Below are 16,978 nucleotides of genomic sequence, written 5' to 3' on the forward strand. Positions count from 1 at the left end.
ATTTCTGAACAATGATTATAAAGCATGTTCACTCTCATGCCTTTTATTAGATGTGCCATATTGTGAAATATTGGTGGCGGAATTTGTTTAAAACCAAATTCAAGTATAAACACCTTAGAGTCTTTGGACTGAAGTGAAGAAAGCAGTGAAAGTGAAGTAAAAATGGTTGGACATTAGTATATTTAATACTACAACTGGTATGCACTGAATATTATATTTGCAACATTCCAATTTGTTGATATTAAACTTTTTATTTTCTGGAGAGGAAAATCATGTCGTGTGTGTTTGTTTAATGTTCCAAATGTTCAAATTTAAACCCGTTATTCACGCAGTTAAAGATGTCTTGTGATTATAAAGTCCTGTAGGTCAGCTCTCACTCCATTGCCCTTTTACGCAACGCCTGAGTAACACGAATGCCCCGAGTTCACTGAGCCTTGAGGACTTCGGCAAACTTGTAGGGCGATTTTCTCAGTATCTTGGTTCTGAAAGGAATATAGGTGTTGAAGCCTTTGCAGGGAACCTTCTCTCCTCCGACGGTTTATTTATGTGAACTGAGAACAGTGCGCGTCTTTGTGTGCAGCAGAGCAGCGGTCTGAAGTCTCTTGAGACTCAACGAGCATATTTCGCATTTGAAAATCAGTTCCTCGGCTGCTTCGTTCGCGCTGACCCTTTTCTCTTTAAAGAAACTAAAAGTTTTTTTTTTTTATGATTTTCTCTGCATTTATTCAAGATTTTATTTTATAAGGAGACTATTGTTTATGACTGAGCGATTTGAGGCCTATCATAACTTTTCATTTGATGGATATTGGCTAATGAGGATTCATTCTTACCGACAAGGTGGCGAATATTTGAAGACTTGCTTTTTCAGAGTAAGTTGTTGAATGTTTTGTTGTTGTAAAATATATTATTGTACATTTAAAATTACAATTGACTTCAATTTGCTGCGACTAACAGCAGAAACATTTCTCTTCAAACTGTAAAATGAATCGTTCAGGCCCAATAGCAAGGCAGTCACAGAGGGGTAAGTTGTCACACGGAAAACCTGTCTTTAAACTGTATTAAAATGTTTTCAACTAAGTGTAAACACTAAAACAATTTATGAAACAGAACCATTATCGGAGAAGCAAAAATATGATGCACAATTATCAGATTATTGTTTTGAACAACAATTCTGATCTATAAATTGATTTTAATAAAATGAATAGCATTTTAAACAACTTACCCTTGTCAAATTGTATCTATACAGTTCTGCCTTTTAGTTAGTTCTGTATTATAGCTGAGTCTTGTTTTACTGTGTCTATCCGATTGTTAAGTCTGACGTCACGCGTGACGTTTTGGGTCCAAGCGCTCCTCTCGTCCAGAAATAACAACGGTGGAACCTGTACGATCACGTCCTTCTTAGTGAGGCACCCTTGGCGGTCAAAAAGGGTTTAAATTCCTTTAACACCAACAGAGTGGTTAGTGTAGCTCATCACTCAAGTGGCATAATTAAGGGTAGAGTCCAGGCATCAATGAAAAAGAAGATTTACGAGGTTGAAGTGAGTTAGCTCGGGACACGGGACACAGCACTGCGGCATTGTAAAAACACTCAATAATAACCAAAACACCAGCGAAAGCGGTAGGTAGGTAGAGAGGACCTGGACTTTGGACCCGGAAAGAGTATTGGTTACGTCACGACTTAACAACCGAATTGTACTCACTTGTTTACACTTATTGTTAAAAAAATCACAAAATGACCAATTTTAGAGGGTTTTAAAATATATTGCTGCTAGAAAACACACCTTTGCGTACACTTTTGACTCAAAATCTTAGACAGAATCTTAGTCTATTATGACAGAATCTGCTTGTCAAATTTGACATTTGAGTTTGCTCCTGGAGTGCTTATTTTGACATTCAGATGCGAGGCGTTGAAGGAGTTGCACTGCTGCATCATAAATTATATGAATGCCTCCAATCCAGCCAGTTTAAACATACCAGCGGAGCTCAGCACACCCAAATCCTCCAATTTTGCAGCATTAGCAAACTAATCTGGCAAAGTTTAAATTAATCTAGCAGAGGTTTTTCTTACAAAGTAATCTGAAAACTCGAAAAGCTAATGAATTAGTTCTTTTAGATGTTGCAAATCCCCTCTTGTTTTACACAGAAAGATGTATAGCCTTCCCACGTTGCTGGTTATAATATTGTTTGCCCTGAAGATCCATACAGTGCAGCCAGGCAAATGCCCAAAGTTCTGTATCTGTGACAACATCCAGCTCACGGTTGCTTGTGTCAACAAGAATCTCACTGAGGTTCCACCTACCATTGATGAGGTAATCTGTGCAACACCGTGATCACTAGTGCCTTATTTTTGCTGCATTTCTTTAAAATGACTTTCATTGTTTTTATGCTCTGTTCTGTATGTCTCCAAGATAACAGTGAAACTGGACCTGAGAGGAAATGACCTGCAGGAGCTTCCTACAGGGGCGTTCACACACACACCTTACCTCACCCACCTGTCCCTGCAGAACAGCAACATCCGAAGAGTTCGGGAAGGAGCCTTCCGCAGACTTGGCCGGCTGGTCTTTCTTAACCTGGCCAACAACAAGATTGATATCCTGTACCAGGTAAGACATGATGGATTGGCCTTCGTAGCTGTAACCTTGACAATCTTTGCATGCATCTCATCATTTTCTCTCCTTACAATCCAGGAGTCATTTGATGGGCTTTCCTCACTGAAGCAGCTGATTATTGACCGAAATAGAGTGGAGGAGATCCAGCCTGGGGCTTTTTCACAGCTTGGCCTTCTCAACCTCCTCTCCCTCACACACAACCAATTGGTGTACATTCCTAACATGGCATTCCAGGGTTTGCAGAACATCAAATGGCTACGTCTCAGTCACAATTCCCTCAATTATCTGGCTACAGAGGCGTTTGCTGGCCTCTTCACTCTTACTCGTTTGAGCCTGGATAACAATGCACTGCAGTTCTTTCCCACTGAGACAATGACACGGTGAGCTTCAAGAAACATTCTGGGTTTAATAGTTATTGCATTAGGTGTCGTGAACTAACAATGAAGTGCAATCATCTGGACTTTAGCAGGTCTTAAAGCCACAATATGTAACTTTTTTGCTTTAAAAATAGCAAAAATCACTATATCTATGTTATATATTTTTTTTAGTTGTGTACTTACATTATCCCGACTGTTTCCAACAACTTACAAACCAGGAGAAATTTGTCATTTAATTCGAATTTAATTAAATTCGTCCCGTTTCTTTATTTCCGTTTTGTCGCCGTCAATGGCGTCATATCCGCGTTGTCCCTGGTTTCCGCTCGTACTGCCATGGCAACCAGAGCTATGAACCAGAGCCCTCTGATAGTAACCAAAGCGACTGACGGTAGTTCGCAATGTCTATTTGCACGCTGTTGTTGTTTCGTTCAAACATTATGGACCATGGCAAGCAGACTTTGGATAAAAAAGGAGAACTAAAACGAGAATCAATATCAGCGCGGTGTTTTCGAGATGCCTAGAGTTCCCATAGACAGTATATAAACGAGAGCTCCACGTCCGAGACTTCGACCGCTTCTACATGTACTTTATTAAACAGGTGAGCACATTTACATAAAACTAATCAATGTTATATAGCTCAACATGATGAAATGTTAGAATATGATCTGTATGTTATTCTAATGTTGATCTAGCTTACTGCTAGTCTCATACAGACAAACTAACACATACATTTCAACACATTCAAATGCAGTTTAGTGTGATAGTGAAATGCTAGACCAAGTGAAACAACGCTGCGTTACCTCACAAGTTTAATTTGTCTAATAAACTGACCTGTGACTGTGAGTAGTAATTCTGTTCGGTAGAATGAAATGTCCATATTCCTTATGCGGGACTCGCGTCGCGTGTGGAGCTGATAACAGTTAACGTTAGCTGTCTCTTAGCAATCCCGAACTGCTTCATATCACAGTCATGATAAAAGCATCGATGTATTCAGTCATCCATAAACATTATTAGATCCATAGATTAGATCGGTCGGCTTGACGTTGACGACAAGATCCATAATTCTTAGCAAATGTTGCGTCATCAAACTACGCCTTTGTTATTGTAAATAAGTTAGCGACCCCTAGTGGCGAAAAATTCCATACTGTACGTTTAAAATGAGGTAAATACAGCCTCAGATGAACAACAACACACGACATATTACATTGTCATTATTTATTTACCAAAAATAAAGCCAAAATGGAGAAGCATTGTGTGACAAACTAAGTCTCACATCGTTGTGGAGGAATTTGTCCCACTCTTCTTTACAACGTTGCTTTAGTTCATTGAGGTTTGTGGGCATCTGTTTATGCACAGCTCTCTTAAGGTCCTGCCACAGCATTTCAATTGGGTTGAGGTCTGGACTTTGACTGGGCCAGTGAAACACCTTGATTCTTCTCTTTTTCAGCCGTTCTGCTGAAGATTTGCTGTTGTGCTTTAGATCATTGTCCTGTTGCATGGCCCAATTTCTGCCAAGCTTTAGCTGTCGGACAGATTGCCTCACTAGAATACTTTGGTATACAGAGGTGTTCATGGTCGATTTAAAGACTGCAAGGTGCCCCAGTCTGTGGCTTCAAAACCAGCCCAAATCAACACCCCTCCACCACCGTGCTTGACAGTTGGTACGAGGTGTTTGTACTGATATGCTGTGTTTGGTTTTCGCCAAACATGGCGCTGTGCATTATGGCCAAACATCTCCACTTCTCGTCTGTCCCAAAGGACATTGTTCCAAAATTCTTTTGGTTTGTTCAGATGCAACTTTGCAAACCTAAGCCGTGCTGCCATGTTCTTTTTAGAGAGAAGAGGCTTTCTCCTGGTCAACCTTCCAAACAAGGCAGTCGTGGCCTAATGGTTGTGTCAGACGTCAGACTTGAGCAGGGCTCCTAACTCCCATTCCCTCCCCGGGCGCCGCAGCAAAATGGCTGCCGACTGTTCCGGATGTGTGTCCATGGTTTGTATTGTGTGTGTGTGTTCACTACTCCTAATATGTGTGCACTAACTTAAGTGGGTTAAGTGCATAGAAAAAATTCAGAGTATGGGTTACCATACTTGGCCTTCACATGTCACTTTCACTTAAACAAGCCATACTTGTTCAGTCTTTTTCTAATTGTACTGTCATGAACTTTAACATTTTAACATGTTAACTGAGACCTGAAGAGTCTGATATGTAGCTCTTGGGTTTTTGCAGTATCTCTTATCAGTGCTTGGTCTGGCCTTTGGGTGAATTTGCTGGGACGTGCACTCTTGGGAAGATTGGCAACTGTCTTAAATGTTCTCCACTTGTGAATAATCTTCTTCACTCTAGAATGATGGACTTCAGATTGTTTGGAAATTGTCTTGTAACCCTTCCTAGACTGATGGGCAGCAACAATTGCTTCTCTAAGATCATTGCTGATGGGATTGTGTTAACACTCACCTGAATGCTTCAGACCAGTAAACTGCCAAAACGTCTGCTTTTACAGAGTTGGTCACGCTGGCTGATGATCAGTTAAGGCATTTAATTAGCTTCGCCTGACTGCTACTCACCCTCTGAACTCCTATGGAGGCAGTAAGGGTGTGCTTAGTTTGTCAGTAACAAATTGAGCATCATTTAAACATCACAGCCTACCTAAGTATTGTTGCTGACCATGTCCATCCCTTTATGACCACAGTGTACTTACTGTATCTTCTGATGGCCACTTCCAGCAGGATAACGCACAATGTCACAAAGCTCAAATCATCTAAAACGGGTTTCTTGAACATGACAATGAGTTCACTATACTGGCCTTCACAGTCACCAGATCGCAATCCACTAGAGCACCTTTGGGATGTGGTAAATAGCTTTAATAAGCATTTCATTTCTTCAGGTTCTATTTTTAACGAAATTTCAGTGAGTGATATACCAAATCCATCTCCTCTTCTGAGAGAAGATAGCCCTACTTTTAGCTTTTCTCCAATCTTAAGTGAAGTTTTAAAGGCCTTAAAAAACCTGGACATTAAGAAATCTGCAGGGCCTGATGAAGTTGAGCCATATTTTTTGAAAGTAGCTGCTGAGATCATTGCTGGCCCACTAGCTTATATTTTCAATTTATCATTAGAACAGAATGTTGTCCCTGATGTCTGGAAATCTGCTCTGGTTGTACCCCTGTTGAAAGGTGGTGATCCAACCAATTTAAATAATTATAGACCGATTTCTAAGCTATCAGTTATAGCCAAAATTTTAGAATCTATTGTCAGCGAACAGCTAAAGGAATTTTTGGTTAGTAACGGCATTTTGTCCAGGTTTCAGTCCGGTTTCAGAAAGAATCATAGCACGGTAACTGCCACTATGAAAGTTCTAAATGACATTACCTGTGCCCTAGATAATGGAAGATCATGTGTTGCAGTGTTTATTGATTTGACTAAAGCTTTTGATACTGTCAATCATGGTATTCTTCTATCGCGTCTACACAGTATCGGTCTTTCTGAAACCGCGTTAGGTTGGATTAGGAACTACTTAAAGAATAGGTGCCAAAGGGTGCAAATTAAGGGGTCTCTTTCTGATAGGCTCAGTATTGAATCTGGTGTGCCACAGGGGTCCATTTTGGGTCCCCTGTTATTTAACTATATATTAACAATCTTGGTGATAACCTATCAGGCGCAAGTATTCATTTATATGCAGATGACACCATAATTTGTTTTGCATCCTCCATTGATAGTTGCATTTCAAAGTTGCAGGAAGCATTTGTAATAGTTCAGCGCAACCTCCTTTCTAGTTCTGAATGATAAGAAAACAAAATGCATGGTCTTTTCTAGGAAACATAAGTGTGAATCTTCTCCACCACCTCTTTACACTCTGCAGGGTAAATCTGTAGAACTGGTCTCCTCCTACTGATACCTAGGCTTTGTGTTGGAGGAGGACTTATCATTCAAGTTACGTTAAACAATTGCTATCTAAGTTAAGGTTACAGCTGGGGTTTTATTTTCCGGAACCTGTTTTTCACAGTCAGCCAAGAGAAAGTTGGTGGAAGCTACCTTCTTACCTGTCTTAGATTATGGAGATGTTTTTTATAGAAACACCACTAAGGCTCTTTTACAATCATTAGACTCTGTTTATCACTCTGCTCTAAGATTTATAACTCGTACAAATTATTATACTCATCACTGTGTACTGTTTGAAATGGTTGGTTGGCCTTCACTTAAGAAGGTACAAGCATTGGTACAAGGCCATAGTTGGCCAGCTTCCTCTGTATATGATTAGTCTATTAACTGTCAATAGTCAAGGGTATAATCTGCGTTCAAGTAGATATATTATTTTAAATGTTCCCTTAATGAAGACGGAGTTTGGAAAAACTGCTTTGAATGAGATTCAAAGATCATTGAAACTTACTGTATTTATTTCAATCAATGAGTTTAAGTTATATCTCAATCAAACATTCCAAACTGTCTGCACCTGTTCTTAACTTTCAATTTTGTTTTATTGTTGTGTGTGTGGTTGTGAGTGTATGTGTGTGTTGTGACTATTGTTTTATGTACTTAATTTTACTTTCTGTTTTTATTATGTTTACTGTCTGCTGCTTCCTTGGCCAGGGCTCACTTGTAAATGAGATATCTATCTCAATGTGATTTTCTTCCCTGTTTAAATAAAGGTATAATAAAAAAAAAAAATTGTGATGGAATGGGAGATTTGCATCACGGATGTGCAGCCGACAAATCTGCAGCAACTGAGTGATGCTGTCATGTCAATATGAACCAATGTCTGAGGGATGTTTCCAGCACCTTGTTGAATCTATGCCATGTAGTACGTGGTTTTACCCCCTTTTGCCTTCAGAACTGCTATAATTCTTCGTAGGCAAGGCAAGGCAAGGCAAGTTTATTTATATAGCACATTTCATACACAATGGCAATTCAAAGTGCTTTACATAGAAGAAATTAAAATAATGAAAAGAAATAAGAATAATTAAAACAGTTTAGAAAAATAAAATAAAATACAGTACTTTTAAAAAATAAAAAAGAATATTTATTATAGATCTTTCTTTCAAAGGATTCCCTTAAGACTTAAATCTTTCAACCTTCTTTTAACCTTCAATCTTCTTACGACTTCCATCTATCAACTTTCCTTTAACTTTCTTTTCTCCCTCATTTACTCACACGTTCTTTTCACTTTCTTTAGCACTTTAGCACTGCGTTCACATTCTTTCTCAGACGAAAACTTTAATATCGTCATTTAAATACTGTTCTACTTTCAAACCCACATTAATCACTTTCACATTATCACCTTCTGAGTGGGCAATTACAGTTTCGGGCTAAATGCCCTGCTGACATAGGAGAAATTAAAATAATTAAAAGAAATAAGAATAATTAAAACAGTTTAGAAAAATAGAGTAAAATACAGTACAGTACAAACAGTCGGACGAACAGCGGCACAGTGCTCATTCAGTAAATGCACAGCTAAACAGAAGTGTTTTGAGTCTGGATTTGAATGTGACCACTGTAGGAGCACCTCTGATCTCTTCTGGAAGCTGGTTCCAGCTGTGGCTGGCATAATAGCTAAAAGCAGACTCGCCATGCTTAGAGTGAACCCTTGGTATTTCTAGCTGATATGATCCTAATGATCTGAGTGATCTGTTGGGTTTATATTCAGTGAGCATATCTGCAATGTATTGAGGTCCTAGGCCATTGAATGATTTATATACCAGTAATAATACTTTGAAATCAATCCTAAATCTAACTGGGAGCCAGTGTAAAGACCTGAGGACTGGTGTGATATGTTCATATTTTCTGGTTCTGCTCAGAATCCTGGCGGCAGCGTTCTGTATGAGCTGCAACTGTCTTATGGTCTTTTTGGGAAGGCCAGTGAGGAGTCCATTACAATAATCCACCCTGCTGGTGATGAAAGCATGCACAAGTTTCTCTAAGTCTTGTCTGCAAACAAAGCATCTAATTCTTGCAATATTTTTCAGATGATAGTATGCTGATTTAGTTATTGCTTTGACATGACTACTGAAACTAAGGTCTGACTCTAGTGTCACACCAAGATTCCTGACTTGATGTTTAGTTGTTTGACCCCTAGAGTGAAGGTATGCGTTCACTTTGAGAACTTCATCTTTGTTTCCAAACGCAATAACTTCAGTTTTGTCTTTGTTTAATTGAAGAAAGTTTTGACACATCCAACTGTTGACTTCGTCAATGCATCGGCACAGGGAGTCAATGGGGCTGTAATCGTTAGGCGATAGGGCTAAGTACAGCTGTGTGTCGTCTGCATAGCTGTGGTAAGCAATTTGGTTATTTCTCATTATTTGGCTCATTGGGAGCATATACAGGTTGAACAGGAGTGGCGCAAGAATTGAGCCTTGAGGGACTCCGCATGTCATGGATGTCCACTCAGACTTATGGTCTCCTATACTCACATAATAACCTCTCCCATCTAAGTATGACCTGAACCATTTTAGGACTATCCCAGAAAGCCCCACCCAGTTTTCCAGCCTGTCAAGAAGTATGTTGTGATCGACAGTGTCAAATGCAGCACTGAGGTCGAGTAGTACCAGCACTGATAATTTGCCTGAATCAGTATTTAAGCGAATATCGTTTATTATCTTTATGAGCGCTGTCTCTGTGCTGTGATGCGGTCGGAAACCAGATTGAAAATTATCAAAGTATCCATTCGAGCTTAAGAATTTGTTCAGCTGATTGAAGACAACTTTTTCAATGATCTTGCCTATGAAAGGAAGATTTGAGATCGGTCTATAGTTGCTTAATATGGTCTTATCCAGATTGCTCTTTTTCAGGAGGGGCTTGACAACTGCAGTTTTCAGGGAGTTTGGAAACTCCCAGAGAGAAGTGAGGCATTTACCACTTCTAGAAGATCTGCTTCTAAACTGTTTAGCACAATTTTGAAGAAAGATGTGGGAAGTGTGTCAAGGGCGCATGTTGATGTTTTAAGGTGTTGTACGGTTTCTTCCAAAATTTTGCCATCAATTTCTTTGAAGTCAGACATAGTAACTACTTTCTCAGGTGGTCTGATCTGTCTGACCTCAGTGCAACTCAAGGATGTGCTGATCACCTTTCTGATATTATTGATTTTCTCAGAGAAGAAAGAAGCAAACTCACTGCACTTGCTGTTTGAGAGCATTTCACTAGGAATCTGGCTTGGGGGGTTTGTCAGTCTCTCTACAGTAGCAAAAAGAGTGCGTGTGTTGTTTAAATTGCTGTTTATAATATTTGAGAAGAAAGTCTGTCTAGCTTTGCCTAGTTCCATATTGAAAGCATGCAGGCTGTCTTTGTAGATGTTATAATGGACTACAAGTTTTGTCTTCCGCCACATGCGCTCTGCTTTTCTGCATTGTCTTTTCATATGTTGCACTGCTGTTGAGTTTCTCCAAGGTGCTTTTTGTCTGCCACTCTTCTTCCTGACTTTAACAGGAGCAATATCATCAATTATATTTTTTACTTTTGAGTTAAAAGAATCAAGGAGAAAATCAACAGAGTCAGCAGATATGCTTGGTGTTAAGGATATAGCCTTCATAAATAGTACACTAGTGTTCTCATTTAAGCATCTCTTCTTGACAGACACAGATTTAGCTTCAGTGGCAGGAGAGATCAATATATCAAAGAAAATACAGAAATGATCAGACAGTGCTACATCCTTAATAAAAATCGATGAAATGTTTAGACCCTTACTGATAAGTAAATCTAGAGTGTGTCCATGATTGTGTGTGGGTCCATGTACATGCTGAGTCAGATCAAAAGTTTTTAAAACAGTTTTGATTTCTTTTGCCATATTGTTTTCTGCATTATCTATGTGAATGTTAAAATCTCCAGCAATGGCAAAACAGTCAAACTCTGAGGTAATTGTTGATAACAGTTCTGTAAAGTCCTCAGCAAAGGCTGGAGAATATTTTGGAGGCCTGTAAATAATGATAAGTAAAATGCGAGGAGCACCTTTTAACACAGTACCCAGATATTCGAAAGACGGGTAATTCCCAAATGATATTTGCTTACATTGATAGATATCTTTAAAAAGAGCAGCTAGACCCCCACCTCTCTTAACAGCTCTGCAGACACTCATAAAAGTAAAGTTAGGAGGGGCTGTTTCATTGAGGATTGTTGCACTGCAGCTGTATTCTAGCCAGGTTTCATTTAGAAACATAAAGTCCAGGTTGTTTGTGGTTATTAAGTCGTTGACTAGAAGTGATTTATTTTTAAGTGAGCGAATGTTTAAAAGTGCTAACTTAACAGTCTTACTTTTTGTCCCCACAGCAATCTTAGTTTGACATGTAATAGGCACCAGATTAGTTGGGTTTGCTGTACGGCTATTGAAGGCCTTAGACTTTCTATCTTGTAATAGAACAGCAATAGAGAAAGATACAGGCACACTGGGTTCCCGCTTGTTCTGTAAACATTTGAGAAAGTTACTGTTATCATAACAGGAACCCAAAACACATCACTGAGAGCTGGTATCAGTTGTTTTTGTTTCACCTCGAGCAGATGGAGGAGGGTGTGGGCCCTGGCGTTTTGGCCGAAGAGGCCGAAGAGCTCTCACAGGAGGAGGGGGCGGGCGAGCTCGGCGCGCAGGCTTCGGTGTTTGAGGTGCCTGACGATTTTTGGTTGGTATCTGGGGGCTTGCAGCAAAAGAGTGGGATAGTCTGGTTCCAGCATGCACTAATTCTTCCATTTTCTGTGAGAAGCACAGGAGTGGAGTCGCTGGCGAGAGTGAGAAAGTATCTGGTGAAAGGGGCTGTTGCTCAGGTGTTATAGGAGGCTGTGATATGCTGTCCTGGCTTCCCTGGCTGTTTTCCAGGAAGTCGTCCTTGGGTGCTGAATCTTGGAGCAGTTCTAATGTGTCTGTCTGTGGTGAGCTCTGTGGGCATGGCTCAGCTGAGATTGTGTCCGTGAGCAGAGGTTGTTGTGGCTCAGTGGTGTTATCATTGTCCTTGTGTGATATGTCAACCGCATGTCCATCTTGTTGCTGAAGTGAAGTCCCGTGTTCATTCATACTGTTTCCAGGTGTGTGTGTGTCGTTCAGATTGACACACACTGCAGAAGGATGATTGAGGGAGAAGTCGATATTGTCCTTTAACACTCTTGAACCAAGTTTGTTTGGGTGATGGCCATCCCGATGAAATAGTTGTCTCTGACTCCAGAAAAGATTGAAGTTGTCAATGAAGTTTACTCCTTTTATATTGCAGGTTTTTTGCAGCCATGTATTAATCCCAAGCAGCCGAGAAAACCTGTTTGTTCCTCTTGCTGGGAGTGGTCCACTGATGAATGTTTGAACTTTCAGTCTTTTAAGTGTTTCAAAAAGTTCATTGAAATCCTTCTTAAGGAGTTCTGACTGCTCTTTATGAATATCATTCTTCCCCACATGAATTATGAGTCGATTTGCAGTCTTATGTTTCATCAGAATGTTCTGAAGTTCCCTGTTTATATCAGAAGTTGTTGCTTTTGGAAGGCAGCATGTAGTTGTATCCCTGCTGCTAATGTTTCTGATTATGGAGTCCCCCACTATCAGAGTCCTGGGCTCGGCTGTGCTCTGAGCTGAGTGCCGCTGTCTGCTCGACCTTGAGCGCCAGTTAGCATCAGTGTTAGCTACTGGCTGATACAGTCTGTGTTCGATCACATTCATCACGTTTGGGGATTCCTCATTTACATTCATTAGTACTTCAAATCTGTTCTCAAGATGTATAGGTGTTGGTGGGAGACCAGTGTTTGCCATCCTTGTCAGAGCTGTATCTGGGGTAGAGGATGCTACTGCGGTAATATGTGGGGCTCGTGACAATCTGATGTCTCGAGTGCCTTTGGGTCTCGCTCCCTGTTTGTGCCATCGATTTGTAAGTCGATCGGCTTGTTTCTCTACCTGTCGAGGAGCACTAATTTCATGGGACTCACCGGCTATATGCTGAGGGTGTCCATGACGAAGCTCTGTTGTGTGTTCCGTCTGGTTTGGTGGTCCCGTAAATAACTTTGTTTCAAGAACTGCAATCCTTTGTAAAAGTCTGTGGCAGTTTGTGCAGCAAGTAGATTCCAGAAGAGGCATTTTCTCTCTTATCCTTGTAGGCAGTTGTGTTTTCCTTTCCCCGGAATGTAAGCTGGTCGGGTAGAAGAATTCTGCGTTTTTGTGGTAATCCAAACTTTGTCGTTTGAGCACTGTGCTGATTTGCTGAAGTTAAAATTAGGTGATAAAAGGAGCTAAAATATAAAAATATAGAAGATAAAATATAAAAGCGATAGAGCAAAGCGCGGAGCAGTAAGCAAGAGCGTCCGAACGGTAGCTGAGCTGAGCAGGAAGGTGCGTACACGCACATACATATATATATATATATATATATATATATATATATAAATATATATATATATATATATATATATTCAAATCAGTTTAAAAAAACGTATTTTATAAGCAGAGCATTATTTCTTGCTCTCATTTTACTCATTATTTTCTTTCCTTCTCTCCAGACTTCCAGAAGTAACTCGCTTAGAGCTAAGCTACAACCCCATGACCTACCTTGGAGAGGAGTCTGTATCTATTCCCAAGCTCACTCACCTCCTCCTGGATCACAACTCCCTGCAAGATTTTTCAAATGCAGCTATCCTGCCCTCTCCCCGTCTCGCTCATCTGGACCTAAGCCATAACCAGCTGCGCGTCCTGCAGCCAATGGCCCCCGGCTCTCCCAAACTGACTCGCATCAATCTGGCAGGCAACCCCATCTACTGCAGCTGCTACATGCGACCTCTGCGCGAGTGGGCGATACGGGAGCGTGTTCGCCTGGGTGGTACATGTGGAGGTCCTGCACATCTGTCTGATGAGAATCTGGAAGCGGTACAGCCAGTTGATTTGCGCTGTCAGAGCCAGGAGGCCATGTTGAGGGCTGAGCTGGAGGAGCAGAGAAGACTGCCTACACTGCCCACAACCCCACCCCCAGATAAAGTCAAATGCCCAGCCAACTGTGAATGTGAGGTGAGCGAAAACTTAATGGGGTTAATGCAAAAATATTACAGAGCGACAGTGACTAAAAGGTCTTTAGGTCAGACATGATGCTCTTTTCCCCCACTAAAAATGCAATTCACATATTCAATGGCTTGACTGCATCTCTTTTATGAAGTTTTTAATTTCTGAATTAAAATTCATTTTGATATTTTTCTGGCTGATACAACTGTCCTGAAATCACAATGAATAAAAAAACCTCATTAAAAGAATACAATTCTTGAAAGAAAAATGATATAGTAGGAAGGAAGCATCTATATAGCGCTTTTATTTTGTACTGTTGTACACCCAACACATGTGTCCAAGGTAAGAAATATATATATCATCACTTACTGCTTCATGGTTACAACACATGACATTTTTGAGTAATTAAACTTTTTTTTTTTTATATATAAAAAATGAAATAAAAAATGTCTTATCTTAAACACTATAATATTCAGGATTATTATAAAACATTTTTATTATTTGAAATAAAATAAACGAACTGAAAATACAAAACTTATTTTATTTATCATACTAAAATAACTAAAACTGAATAAACTAAAAGCTGAAACTTTATGTAGACATAAAAAAAAAAGATAAAACCTTTAACAAAAAATTAAAATACAAATGTGAAAATATAAAAATAAAATCTAATTCAAAATATTAACAACAACTACAATAGTATAACAATGATTCTTAAATAACACTGACACACTTTGTCATTGACCCACATACATTTTGCAGGCTGAAAACCACCACTCTTCTTGCGAAAACAAAGGCCACACCAAGATCCCTCGTGGATTTTCACCAGACACACGCTTGCTGGACTTGCGGGGCAACCATTTCCACTACATCCCAGCGAACAGTTTCCCAGGCGTTGCAGAAGTGGTTTCCCTTCATTTGCAACGCTGCAAGATCCATGAGGTAGAAGATGGGGCTTTCAATGGTATGAAGAGTCTTGTCTACCTCTACCTCTCAGAAAATGAGCTTACTTCATTGAGTCCCGAGGCGTTTAAGGGGTTGCCCCGCCTCACTTACCTCCATCTGGAAAAGAATCGTTTCACCCAGTTCCCCAAAGGAGCATTCAAGCTGTTGCCTGGTTTGCTGGCTCTGCACATGGAGGACAATGATATTGCTAAACTGGAAGCAGGACTCCTGACCGGCGCAAAGAAACTGAGGGGCCTCTATCTCACTTCCAACGCCATCACAGCGATTGCTCCAAGGGCCTTTGATCCTGCACCTGACTTGGATACTCTTCATCTAGGCAGCAACAAACTGAAGGAGGTTCCAAGTGAGGCCTTTTCTAAAGCCAGCAGCCTAGCAGAGCTTAATCTCTCTCGCAACCCTATTCGCTGGATCGGAGCAGGAGGTTTTCAGTCAATCGCTGCCACACTTAAACATCTTTACCTTAATCATATGGGTTTAGAAAAGGTAAGGACAAAACCATTTCTAATGCTACAACAAGAATGCCAACTTCGGTTTAAATCTCTCTTTTCTTTTGAAGGTATCTAAAGATTCTCTGGCAGGACTGGGGTCTGGTCTGCGGAGTCTGTTTCTTGAAGGGAACCAGCTTGAGGAGCTGCCGAACTTGAGTCCACTCACAGGACTCGAGGTCATAAACTTGGCAGAGAATCCACTGGTCTGTGATTGTCCACTGCTGCCTCTTCGCAAGTGAGTTTTGCTTGGTAAATGTACACTACCGTTCAAAATTAAGGGGTCACTGAGGACCTTTAATTAACAAAGATGCATTTTAGTGATCAAAAGTGATATAAATACAAAATACATTAAATGTCATAATTATCATGTATCAAGAATATTAAAGCACCACAACTGTTTTCAACATTGATAATAAGAAATGTTTCTTACCAAATTTTGTAGGATCATGAGACACCTAAGACTGAAATAATGGCTGCTGAAAATTCAGCTTTGCCATCAAAGGAATGAATTACATTTTAAAATAGGTTATTTTTTTAAATTGTAATAATATTTTACAATTAGTTTTTACTGTATTTATAAATATGTCATCTTGCCTGTCCTGTGATTTAAGGCCCCAAAATACTCAGAGCAAAATCCTTTTTTATTCTTCACTTAGAGGTATAAAGTTTGCAATACCTTTTCAGCAATATACTGTTGGCGATAAATTCATCAAAGAATCCTGAAATAAAAATGTAAATGACTTTTCAACATTGATAATAATGAGAAATGTTCCTTGAGCATCAAATCATGAAATTAGAATGATTTCTGAAGGATCATGTCCTTCTAGTACTCAAGACTAGAGTAATGATGCTGAAAAGTCAGCTTTGGTCACAGGAATAAATGACACTTTACTTTATATTCACATAGAAAACAGCTGTTTTAAATAGTAATATTTCAAAATATTACTGTTTTTGCAAATAAATGCAGCCTTGGTGAGCAGAAGAGACTAATTTTAAAAACATTAAAAATCTTTTCAATCCAAAAATTGACTGGTAGTGTATATCAGGCCTTTACGTCAATATGATACACATGTCCCTTCTATTGTTCCTTCTGCTTCTAGGTGGATTGAGCAGGTGAATCTGAAAGTCAGAGCAACCTGTGGCCACCCTCCAGAACTCAGAAGTAAAAGGGTCAAAGACGTCCATATTTTTAAGAGCTGCCCAGGGGAAAAGCCTCCTACTCAGCACCCCAAACCAACTAAGGCCACAAAGACTGAATCTGCTCTAATCAGTCCTCCAAAAGTCATTAAGATAGTTAGAGCCAAAGGCAAAAGTGTAAAACCTAAAACAGTGCAGAAAAGGAAGTCAGTGTGATCCTGCTGTATTTACACTGCGGTTATTGATTTAGATAAACAAAACCCTAACCCTATTTTAAACCACGTTTACATCAGTCAGGGTGCGAGTTTATTTATGACTGTTTAGAGTGTACAATTAACCTGCTTAATGCACAGTTTTAGTTGACAAGCGATGTACTATGCTGGTCAATAAAAACGATAATATTAATGAATACTTTTTTAAACCCCTTAAAAAAAAAAACTGATCTACCGTGTGTTA

The 16,978-nt window shown here is 39.7% G+C and overlaps 1 protein-coding gene across 2 annotated transcripts; it reads left to right on the top strand.

The window, feature by feature from the left end:
* Positions 1–398: 398 nt before the first annotated feature.
* On the top strand, positions 399–16,908 carry chadlb (chondroadherin-like b). Of its 2 annotated transcripts, XM_082151132.1 has the most exons (8): positions 399–873; positions 2,144–2,309; positions 2,409–2,603; positions 2,688–2,989; positions 13,439–13,940; positions 14,694–15,380; positions 15,454–15,620; positions 16,486–16,908. In XM_082151132.1, the coding sequence occupies exons 2-8, from the start codon at positions 2,148–2,150 to the stop codon at positions 16,736–16,738; spliced, it is 2,268 nt and encodes a 755-aa protein (XP_082007258.1). In that variant the 5' UTR covers positions 399–873; positions 2,144–2,147; the 3' UTR covers positions 16,739–16,908. The 2 variants fall into 2 exon arrangements, with proteins under 2 accessions (XP_082007258.1, XP_082007257.1); XM_082151131.1 differs by lacking the exon at positions 399–873 and having other exon boundaries at positions 1,696–2,309.
* The last annotated feature ends 70 nt before the right edge of the window (positions 16,909–16,978 follow it).

The sequence above is a fragment of the Leuciscus leuciscus genome (assembly GCF_965113295.1).
Source record: "Leuciscus leuciscus genome assembly, chromosome: 21".
NCBI classification, from domain to species: domain Eukaryota; kingdom Metazoa; phylum Chordata; class Actinopteri; order Cypriniformes; family Leuciscidae; genus Leuciscus; species Leuciscus leuciscus.

Coding starts and splice junctions, on each gene's coding strand:
- chadlb (XM_082151132.1), top strand. CDS start 2,148: ATGTATAGCCTTCCCACGTTGCTGGTTATAATATTGTTTGCCCTGAAG. Junction 15,381..15,453: donor ATCATATGGGTTTAGAAAAG/GTAAGGACAAAA, acceptor TTTCTTTTGAAG/GTATCTAAAGATTCTCTGGC. Junction 15,621..16,485: donor CCACTGCTGCCTCTTCGCAA/GTGAGTTTTGCT, acceptor TTCTGCTTCTAG/GTGGATTGAGCAGGTGAATC.